The sequence below is a fragment of the Haliotis rufescens genome, unplaced genomic scaffold (genome assembly GCF_023055435.1).
Source record: "Haliotis rufescens isolate VD_foot unplaced genomic scaffold, xgHalRufe1.0.p SCAF_30, whole genome shotgun sequence".
In the NCBI taxonomy this organism is placed as follows: domain Eukaryota; kingdom Metazoa; phylum Mollusca; class Gastropoda; order Lepetellida; family Haliotidae; genus Haliotis; species Haliotis rufescens.
In genome coordinates, this window is record NW_025964002.1 from 1,267,611 (window position 1) to 1,279,429 (window position 11,819).

At 45.1% G+C, this 11,819-nt stretch overlaps 1 protein-coding gene across 7 annotated transcripts in view; it reads left to right on the forward strand.

Annotated features, from left to right (window-relative positions):
- Positions 1-9,773, forward strand: part of LOC124152221 (hepatocyte nuclear factor 4-gamma-like) — an 83,225-nt gene extending 73,452 nt beyond the window's left edge. For 6 of the 7 annotated variants that reach the window (XM_046525075.2, XM_046525076.2, XM_046525069.2 and 3 more), the window contains 4 exons: positions 387-533; positions 1,567-1,807; positions 6,921-7,157; positions 7,584-9,773. In XM_046525075.2, the coding sequence (XP_046381031.1) occupies positions 387-533; positions 1,567-1,807; positions 6,921-7,157; positions 7,584-8,014 (1,056 nt within the window). In that variant the 3' untranslated portion in view covers positions 8,015-9,773. The remainder of the gene's footprint in view (positions 1-386; positions 534-1,566; positions 1,808-6,920; positions 7,158-7,583) is intronic. The other variant, XM_046525070.2, reaches the window with a different exon arrangement.
- Positions 9,774-11,819: the final 2,046 nt, after the last annotated feature.

Here is an 11,819-nt window from a genome sequence, read left to right on the forward strand (position 1 = left end):
AACTGAATCAGACAGAAAATGAAAGCGTAGTAAACATTTTTGTCTCGTTCAAACAGATGAGCAGCAGACACTTTCTATGGATAACATCTTCATGATATCATGACATGTTTACACAACACAAGGTGGGAATAATGACAAAGATATCAATATTATGACAAAGCCAATGAGATCAACAAGATCTCCAGTCATAGCACAAAAAGACACACCAAGAATGGACTCTGTAAACATGCTGGGAATCAAACTGGGAGACTCAGCATGGCAAGCAAACGCTTTAACCACTGAGCTATCCAGCCTGTTTGATAAATCACTGAAATGAACCAAACTGAAAGTGTTTAGGATGGTGTCATTGTAGGCTTTTAGAGTTGAAAGTGGTCTTATTATTTCAGATTACCTCCCCAATAAATGCCGACTTATCGACCAAAAAGTTGGCGAATGTGAGCGATGTGTGCGAGTCGATGAAGCAGCAGCTCCTCATCCTGGTGGAGTGGGCCAAGTACATCCCCTGCTTCTGTGAGCTGCCACTGGACGATCAGGTGAGTTCGAGCCCGGACATCTTCAGGGTCTGTGATGACTTGGTGCTATTCCGCAAAGTGCTTGACTGTCAAAGCTGACACCTACATTGTTAAAATAGACGGACACAGGTTTATATACACTTGTATTCATCAGCCGACACAACACACCTTCTGCACTCACGCATGTTGTCACTCGACTGCCAGCCTAGAGCAAACCAAGATGGCTGCCGTAAAGTCATTCCCAAAGCATGTAGGGCAGTTTCGTATTCAAGGGGAAATTTCATATCCACATATTAACAGACATCAGGTAGTGTTTGTAAAATGATAGCCATAGCAACAAGACTGTTGTAGTTCTACACACTAACATAGACTTAATCTGATCAGAGCGTTATGATTGCTCAGTAAAACCTGTCGATGTGAAACACTGGTGCTGGAAGGTGCTTCTTGTGAAATCAGAGCTGTAGGAGAGTGTCGTCACAGGGCCACAATCTGTAGAAGGTTTTCAACTGCTGACCATCTGAGTGAGAGAATTTGGTTTGACGCCGCTTTGTAAGCTATTTCTGTAAAATCACAGTATGTTAGCTTGACAATACTGATGAGGTCTTAGACGTGGAGCATTCTGGTGAAATCCATGAGCAGGGTGTGGTGCTGATGGACCTAGAAACATCCCCAAACCCAAAGTCATAAGTTTCTTTGGAACCCAAATGTCAGAAGTGAAGAGCCATGGAACTAGGATTTGGGGGACTCTGGGGTAAAGGAGTCCTCAATGCATGATGCTGGACTGGGGATTGGGTGGTCACAATGACTGATGAGAAACTATGGGATCAGTGACTACAGGGCAGACCTACTGGCAACCTATTTAAGTGTGTCATCATTCCTCAGATTCATACTCACACAATTGCCCATTGATTTTTCCTGCTCTATTCCTTATCACCAAGATCACGCTTAATATGAACCATTTTGAGAAACTGGGAGACTTGTTGAGTTGTGGTCAGCATGATGTTTGTGTTCAAATGCTTCTATCTTTGATTCTACTTCGCCTCTTCTCTTGCAGGTGGCGTTGTTACGTGCTCACGCCGGGGAGCATTTAGTACTGGGGGTGGCAAGACGATCCATGAGTCTTAAAGATATTCTGTTGCTTGGCAACGACTCCATCATTCCGCGGAATACAACTGATATTGACATTGTACGAGTCACATGTCGAATTCTGGATGAGCTTGTCAAGCCTTTGAAGGATGTCCAGATTGATGATTCCGAGTTTGCTTGTCTCAAAGCTATTGTTTTCTTCGACCCAGGTAAACATTTAGGTCTAGATGTGACACAATATTCTACTCATTATTCAGACAAGACAGTGATATGTAGTTGATCTGTATGTATGGTTGTATGACTAGGTACTCAGAAGACCTGATCCCAATAGATATTGGTATTATTTGTTTTAATCACCCATTAGCTGGTCTACTGCTTTGATGTATTCTCTCAAAGTTTGACATATTCCCTCCCTCCTGCATGTTTGACATATTCCCTCCCTCCCACATGTTTGACATATTCCCTCCCTCCCACATGTTTGACATATTCCCTCCCTCCCACATGTTTGACATATTCCCTCCCTCCCACATGTTTGACGTATTCCCTCCCTCCCACATGTTTGACATATTCCCTCCGTCCTGCATGTTTGACATATTCCCTCCCTCCTGCATGTTTGACATATTCCCTCCCTCCCACATGTTTGACATATTCCCTCCCTCCCACGTGTTTGACATATTCCCTCCCTCCCACATGTTTGACATATTCCCTCCCTCCCACATGTTTGACATATTCCCTCCCTCCCACATGTTTGACGTATTCCCTCCCTCCCACATGTTTGACATATTCCCTCCGTCCTGCATGTTTGACATATTCCCTCCCTCCTGCATGTTTGACATATTCCCTCCCTCCCACATGTTTGACATATTCCCTCCCTCCCACGTGTTTGACATATTCCCTCCCTCCCACATGTTTGATGTATTCCCTCCCTCCTGCATGTTTGACGTATTCCCTCCCTCCAGCATGTTTGATGTATTCCCTCCCTCCCACTTGTTTGACGTATTCCCTCCCTCCCTCCTGCATGTTTGACATATTCCCTCCCTCCTGCATGTTTGACATATTCCCTCCCTCCCACATGTTTGACATATTCCCTCCCACCCAAACGTTTGATATATTCCCTTCCTCCTGCATGTTTGACGTATTCCCTCCCTCCTACATGTTTGACATATTCCCTCCCTCCTGCATGTTTGACATATTCCCTCCCTCCTGCATGTTTCACGTATTCCCTCCCTCCTGCATGTTTGACATATTCCCTCCCTACCACATGTTTGACATATTCCCTCCCTCCTGCATGTTTGACATATTCCCTCCCTCCCACATGTTTGATGTATTCCCTCCCTCCCACATGTTTGACGTATTCCCTCCCTCCTGCATGTTTGATGTATTCCCTCCCTCCCACATGTTTGACATATTCCCTCCCTCCTGCATGTTTGACATATTCCCTCCCTCCTGCATGTTTGACGTATTCCCTCCCTCCCACATGTTTGACATATTCCCTCCCTCCTGCATGTTTGACATATTCCCTCCCTCCCACATGCTTGATGTATTCCCTCCCTCCCACATGTTTGACATATTCCCTCTCTCCTGCATGTTTGACATATTCCCTCCCTCCTGCATGTTTGACATGTTCCCTCCCTCCTGCATGTTTGACATATTCCCTCCCTCCTGCATGTTTGACATATTCCCTCCCTCCTGTATGTTTGACGTATTCCCTCCCTACTACATGTTTGACATATTCCCTCCCTCCTGCATGTTTGACATATTCCCTCCCTCCTGCATGTTTGATGTATTCCCTCCCTCCCACATGTTTGACATATTCCCTCCCTCCTGCATGTTTGACATATTCCCTCTCTCCTGCATGTTTGATGTATTCCCTCTCTCCTGCATGTTTGACATGTTCCCTCCCTCCTGTATGTTTGACGTATTCCCTCCCTACTACATGTTTGACATATTCCCTCCCTCCTGCATGTTTGACATATTCCCTCCCTCCCACATGTTTGACATATTCCCTCCCTCCCACATGTTTGACGTATTCCCTCCCTCCTGCATGTTTGATGTATTCCCTCCCTCCCACATGTTTGACGTATTCCCTCCCTCCTGCATGTTTGACATATTCCCTCCCTTCCACATGTTTGACGTATTCCCTCCCTCCCACATGTTTGACATATTCCGTCCCTCCTGCATGTTTGACATGTTCCCTCCCTCCTGCATGTTTGACATATTCCCTCTCTCCTGCATGTTTGACGTATTCCCTCCCTCCTGCATGTTTGACGTATTCCCTCCCTCCTGCATGTTTGACATATTCCCTCTCTCCTGCATGTTTGACGTATTCCCTCCCTCCTGCATGTTTGACATATTCCCTCCCTCCTGCATGTTTGACATATTCCCTCCCTCCCACATGTTTGATGTAATCCCTTCCTTCCACATGTTTGATGTATTCCCTCCCTCCCACATGTTTGACATGTTCCCTCCCTCCCTCCTGCATGTTGGACATATTCCCTCCCTCCCACATGTTTGACGTATTCCCTTCCTTCCACATGTTTGATGTATTGCCTCCCTCCCACATGTTTGACGTAATCCCTCCCTCCCACATGTTTGACATGTTCCCTCCCTCCCACATGTTTGACATATTCCCTCCCTCCTGCATGTTTGACATAATCCCTCCCTCCTGCATGTTTGACATGTTCCCTCCCTCCCTCCCACATGTTTGACGTATTCCCTCCCTCCCTTCCACATGTTTGACGTATTCCCTCCCTCCTGCATGTTTGACATGTTCCCTCCCTCCTGCATGTTTGATGTATTCCCTCCCTCCTGCATGTTTGACATGTTCCCTCCCTCCTGCATGTTTGACGTATTCCCTCCCTCCCACATGTTTGACATATTCCCTCTCTTCTGCATGTTTGACATATTCCCTCCCTCCTGCATGTTTGACATGTTCCCTCCCTCCTGCATGTTTGACATATTCCCTCCCTCCTGCATGTTTGACATGTTCCCTCCCTCCTGCATGTTTGACATATTCCCTCCCTCCTGCATGTTTGACGTATTCCCTCCCTCCTGTATGTTTGACGTATTCCCTCCCTACCACATGTTTGACATATTCCCTCCCTCCTGCATGTTTGACATATTCCCTCCCTCCCACATGTTTGACATATTCCCTCCCTCCCACATGTTTGACGTATTCCCTCCCTCCTGCATGTTTGATGTATTCCCTCCCTCCCACATGTTTGACGTATTCCCTCCCTCCTGCATGTTTGACATATTCCCTCCCTTCCACATGTTTGACGTATTCCCTCCCTCCCACATGTTTGACATATTCCCTCCCTCCTGCATGTTTGACATATTCCCTCCCTCCTGCATGTTTGATGTATTCCCTCCCTCCCACATGTTTGACATATTCCCTCCCTCCTGCATGTTTGACATAATCCCTCCCTCCTGCATGTTTGACATGTTCCCTCCCTCCCTCCCACATGTTTGACGTATTCCCTCCCTCCCTTCCACATGTTTGACGTATTCCCTCCCTCCTGCATGTTTGACATGTTCCCTCCCTCCTGCATGTTTGATGTATTCCCTCCCTCCTGCATGTTTGACATGTTCCCTCCCTCCTGCATGTTTGACGTATTCCCTCCCTCCCACATGTTTGACATATTCCCTCTCTTCTGCATGTTTGACATATTCCCTCCCTCCTGCATGTTTGACATGTTCCCTCCCTCCTGCATGTTTGACATATTCCCTCCCTCCTGCATGTTTGACATGTTCCCTCCCTCCTGCATGTTTGACATATTCCCTCCCTCCTGCATGTTTGACGTATTCCCTCCCTCCTGTATGTTTGACGTATTCCCTCCCTACCACATGTTTGACATATTCCCTCCCTCCTGCATGTTTGACATATTCCCTCCCTCCCACATGTTTGACATATTCCCTCCCTCCCACATGTTTGACGTATTCCCTCCCTCCTGCATGTTTGATGTATTCCCTCCCTCCCACATGTTTGACGTATTCCCTCCCTCCTGCATGTTTGACATATTCCCTCCCTTCCACATGTTTGACGTATTCCCTCCCTCCCACATGTTTGACATATTCCCTCCCTCCTGCATGTTTGACATATTCCCTCCCTCCTGCATGTTTGATGTATTCCCTCCCTCCCACATGTTTGACATATTCCCTCCCTCCTGCATGTTTGACATATTCCCTCTCTCCTGCATGTTTGATGTATTCCCTCTCTCCTGCATGTTTGACGTATTCCCTCCCTCCTGCATGTTTGACGTATTCCCTCCCTCCTGCATGTTTGACATGTTCCCTCCCTCCTGCATGTTTGACATATTCCCACCCTCCCACATGTTTGATGTAATCCCTTCCTTCCACATGTTTGATGTATTCCCTCCCTCCCACATGTTTGACATGTTCCCTCCCTCCCTCCTGCATGTTGGACATATTCCCTCCCTCCCACATGTTTGACGTATTCCCTTCCTTCCACATGTTTGATGTATTGCCTCCCTCCCACATGTTTGACGTAATCCCTCCCTCCCACATGTTTGACATGTTCCCTCCCTCCCACATGTTTGACATATTCCCTCCCTCCTGCATGTTTGACATAATCCCTCCCTCCTGCATGTTTGACATGTTCCCTCCCTCCCTCCCACATGTTTGACGTATTCCCTCCCTCCCTTCCACATGTTTGACGTATTCCCTCCCTCCTGCATGTTTGACATGTTCCCTCCCTCCTGCATGTTTGATGTATTCCCTCCCTCCTGCATGTTTGACATGTTCCCTCCCTCCTGCATGTTTGACGTATTCCCTCCCTCCTGCATGTTTGACATATTCCCTCCCTCCTGCATGTTTGACATATTCCCTCCCTCCTGCATGTTTGACATATTCCCTCCCTCCCACATGTTTGACATATTCCCTCCCTCCCACATGTTTGACATATTCCCTCCCTCCCACATGTTTGACATATTCCCTCCCTCCTGCATGTTTGACATATTCCCTCCCTCCTGCATGTTTGACATATTCCCTCCCTCCTGCATGTTTGACATATTCCCTCCCTCCCACATGTTTGACATGTTCCCTCCCTCCCACATGTTTGACATATTCCCTCCCTCCCACATGTTTGACATATTCCCTCCCTCCCACATGTTTGATGTATTCCCTCCCTCCTGCATGTTTGAAATGTTCCCTCCCTCCTGCATGTTTGACATATTCCCTCCCTCCTGCATGTTTGACATATTCCCTCCCTCCCTCCCACATGTTTGACGTGCATGATGTTCGGTACAGTGCAGGCTGGACCTGTCTGAAACACGTGCTATTACTTCTCCTCCTGCTTGTCAGATGCCAAGGGACTTACGGACCAGCAGAAGATTAAAGCCTTCCGCTATCAGGTGCAGGTGAACCTGGAGGACTACATCAACGACCGCCAGTACGACTCCAGAGGGCGCTTCGGGGAGATCCTGCTGCTCCTTCCTGCACTGCAGAGCATCACGTGGCAGATGATCGAACAGATCCAGTTTGCCAAGCTGTTTGGCATGGCCAAGATAGACAACCTGCTGCAGGAGATGCTGCTCGGAGGTGAGTTGCTGGAAGATGTAGCACTTGTAGCTGGTAACTTACTCAGGGAAGAAGCACATCCTAAGCTCTAGTTAATTATCCCCCGCCACAAAGTGGAAGGGGGATATAGGAATGGGTGCTGTCTGTCCTTCCATCCATCTGTCACATTTCAATTCCAGAGCAGAACTAAAAAAACATGAGAAATATCTTAACCAAACTTTGCACATAGATAGGTCTTGTGGTAAACTGGTGCCTTTGGATAGTTTGGGATTTTTTGAAAAAAATTTGACTTAGACTGAAAATGGTGGTAGTGCTCGTTTCCTGAAGGCTATTGCCTTGCACACAACCGGACATGTCATATTGGGGGGGATTTGAGTATTTCATGATAGTTTTGATAGTTTTGTGACGTCGAGAGCTGTGTTTCACAATATTCTCCTGTTGTTTCAGGTGCCAACACAGGGGACTCCTCCTCCTCATCTGCCCAAGCTGCTGAAGCCAGCATTTCCCCACCGCTGATCGAACCCACGGTCTACCCCGATGCCCTTGGTGTCGTGCCGCCACCTGGTGGTGAGCAGATCAACCTGACACATACCCTGGAACCAGACCACCTGACGGCCTCCCACCCTGGAAGCACCAGTCCCATGGCCCCGGGCTTGGAGCACCACTACCTGAGCGGGGGGTCAGACCAGGCCCCCTCCCCCCAGCGGGGTCTCGGGATGACGGAACCCCTCCCCCTCACTGTCAACCACACAATGGAACACATTCCTAACGGCCATGGCCCCGAGACACCTGTTCCATCGCCTCCTGTAACAAGCATGCAGGACTCGTACAAAATGTCGGCCAGTGTCGCTGCCCATTTCAAACAGGAAGTGTCTTGAAGCTCTTGGATGGCTTTTTCCAGAAAGGGCTTCCTAAGCAAGACTTTCAGTGACCTCTTCCTTTTAAGAGGAATGGACATGGTACTGATTTGTATATAATTCACATGTACTTGAATAACTGGTATAGTGTGAAATGAACATTCAGCAAGAACCCATATGAAAGATGAAATATATTTTTACAGTGGACAAATGAATGGACAGACGTAGGTCTGAAAGCATTGAATGTGAAGATTCATTGAGTTTCATGGATAGGTTTCATGCTGGTTACAACGTGTGAAGAAGTACATGTGTGGATGCAGCGGAGGATGGAGTTGTGTTAGGTCCCAGACAGAACATCTCTGGCAGAGCTCAGGACACCAGTGTGTTGATTACAAGGCATAATGAAACCCTTTAAGCAGGGTTCGAAATATCCTGCCCACGTAACGAGTCACTCTTACACAGTACCCCAGATCACTAGCCAGTTATATAGTACCCTCCTAATGTACATCACCACCAATACTGAAGCATTGTCTGGATACTTAATAGTCATGAGAATGTGGCCACATCAAGGCTTGAAATTAATATGGTAATTATATTATTAATTATATTAAATAAATTGGAAATGTCTATCTTTAGACTGGCTAGGAGACTGACTACTGATATCGGTGCAGGTGCCCCAGACAGGCAGCTATTTCCTACCCTGTTTCGCCAGCTGTAGTAATACGCTTCGGTTCACACACTATGTTACTTCTGTTTACTGTTGTATAAAAGGACCTTTGTGCAGTGTTTAATTGCCAGAATAGGCAGTCAAAGTTAAGCTTATATTGTTGATCTGCCTTGGCAGTGTTATGAAAGGATATATGCATTTTGCTTTTATGAAAAGCATCAAAGTATGTTATGGATATATATTTTATGCACATATTTTTGTAGTGACGTTGATGGTACCGAGGCTGACTTATCACATCCAGTGTGCGCATGTATAGTAGTGGGTGCTGCATCCTCCGTGTGTCTTCAACCTCCGGGGACCGTGCCTTTACTGCTACGTACCACATGCACCAGAATGCCACCGAGATGCTGCATCTGTTACTATGGACAAATAGTGTGTTTGAACAGCCCACATCATAATTTTATGTCTGTACAACACCAATAGACTTGACTAACTAGTATTTAGTATACAAGTTATTGTAAGAACATGACTAACTAGTATTTAGTATACAAGTTATTGTTAATGACAGACTTAGATTCGTCTACTCTACATTAAACAGTTTGAAGGAAAATGTAGAAGAATAATCAAGTGCTTCTTCGTAGATGTTAAAACCCTGGTCGCACTGATTACACAGGGAAGACAGTTAAACCGATGTCACAACGACCATGGCCACCAGTGAAGGGGGATAACTCTCTTTGACCCAGGGTCAGTTCCCTTATGGACACAATGTGTGAAGCCCGATTGTCCCCCCTTGCTGTACGATTGCTGGAACAGGTGTAACACCTCACTCACACTTCCCCGTCGTACTTGTGACCTCTTGACACTTGACCTGCGGCAGTGTGAAGGTGCTATGGTTGCTGATATGTTCCAATTAAATTGTGATGCCAGCTGTTACATAGGCCATTGATGTCAGAGGCAATATAAATGTTATGACGCCAGCCGTATTAAACAATGTATTATTTACTGGTGATATATATATATATATTATATCTGGACATTGGTGGTCAGTGCCTCTCTAAACAATATGACAACCAGTGTCCAGCACTGTGGTACATCATATATCAGCTGTATGTAGTGATATATCCTATAGTGGTCATCCGTACATGATATATATGATGATATATCCCCAGGGCTGGCATGCAGTGTTACACAATGTTGCTATATCCCAATGATGTGAGACAGTGTTAAACAGTTGTACATATGATACTACTCACAGCTGTATATAGATGAGCCTTGCATAATTGTGATGGCATATTACGTGTTGAAGACTATAAGGTAGATCTCAGAATGATTGACAAGTCTGTTGTTTTCCCTTTTGCTGTTGCCTATTTTACACTGTACAAATTACATTTTATTTTAGTCTTGTTATAGTGTTGGTGTGACGAGGCTTGCTCATTTTGAAAGATGCGGCTTCGGAAGGAGCTTGAGGCTGGGTCTTCTAGCTACATAGTGTATGTGCTCACATGACAAGAGGTTTATGTACAAACAATTTACATCAGTCTTTGCAAATGAAAATGTTATGTGCTGAAACACTTTGAAAATACAATTATTTTCTAAAATGTTTTTTATGCACTGTTAATTGATAAATTATTTCAGTAAGAATGAAGAGTAATTATTAAAAGTGATTAAGACATTTATAACTTTTTTAATTAACTTCTGTAATTGCATTGCAATTTTTAAGTGTTTCATTATATACAAAAAAAATCTAAATTGCTTTGCTTTGACATCAGAGAATTATTTTGTACCCCAAAACACCATAGCTGTGAATGGTCAAGACGTCTGCAGAACTTTACTCTGCCTGGATGGATGAATACCCTCACCTTCTTCTGACAGATCTATTCGTGTAGTTGTAAGTGATAAACATGTCAGTTTATTGTGATGTGTAGATAGGATTTTTCTCAATATAATTATGTTCTTGTCTCAGTTGTGCTGGACATGTTTTCCTATAGTGTATGTAGACCAGGAACATCGTGGAAGCTTTGGAAGCGTGCTTGTTGAATTATTCTAGCTGCCACTCTCTGCCACTCTTTTAGTGAGTATTTGCATGTGAGAGTGTGTGGGTGTGTGGAGGTGTGAGGGTGTGTGTTTGTATGTGTGTGGCAGGGTGTGCTTGTGTGTGTGTGTTAGGGTGTGAGGGTGTGAGGGTGTGTGTGACAGACAATCTAGTGTGTGATTTGTTCAAACTGATTAGCCAATGTTTCAAATGTGTGCAATTTTCATATACTTTTTGCTTTTAATGCTTAACATTAACTAGCTTGCAGTTCCCAAACTATAATTGCACAGCAAGGGTCAGCTTGTGAGTGTACTGCAGTAGGTCATGGATGGAACACCCAGGGACAGTTGGTGGCTGTATTCGTAAACCTTGTGTATTTAGTACTGTGGTAGTTACTTAAAGGAAATATTTAAACAAGGGTTGAAACAGTTAGCAGTGACAGTGTGATGACACGACTTGTTGGTGTGGGTAGTGAGGCACTGCTAGTCTTATTCACAAATCTGGATGTTTATTGTAGTGTGACAGGGATGAGTTAATCCACATTGGTTGATTGGAGTATGAATATGATGACTTTCTTTTGGAAAACAATTCAGTCCCCTATAGCTGTTAATTCGTTATAATGTTTGTTAATTGTGTTAATTTATATAATATATGGTAAAGCAGCTGTGAGTTTAGAAATAGTTTGTTATAAACACCTTATGTCCCTGTCGTAACCATGGTCTGCTGAAGTAGTGGTGACAACTTGGGTTATCTCCCCTGTTGCCAAGTGTGCATGATGCCAGATGCCAGGCAGCCATTTTGAATAATACAGACAAGAATACTTGTGTACACAACACTGTTGTTGCCCAGTACAAGTGTAGGCCTGCACCTACAGGAATGTGTGTCTGTCAGCATCTTTAACTTGTGGCTCAAAGCTTAAACTGCTACCTTTTCTCCGACTGGTTGATTTAAGGTTCACATGTTTCATGTATGTAAGGCTGAAATCTGTTTGTTGTTTATCATAGGTTTTGAAGAAATAAGAGCTCTGGGCATTCCTAGATGTATACAGCTGCTGTGTGGTGTCTGTAGAGTAGCACAAACTGACATCCATGTTATGTTGGTGAGGGTGGGGAATATCTGAGGCAGCA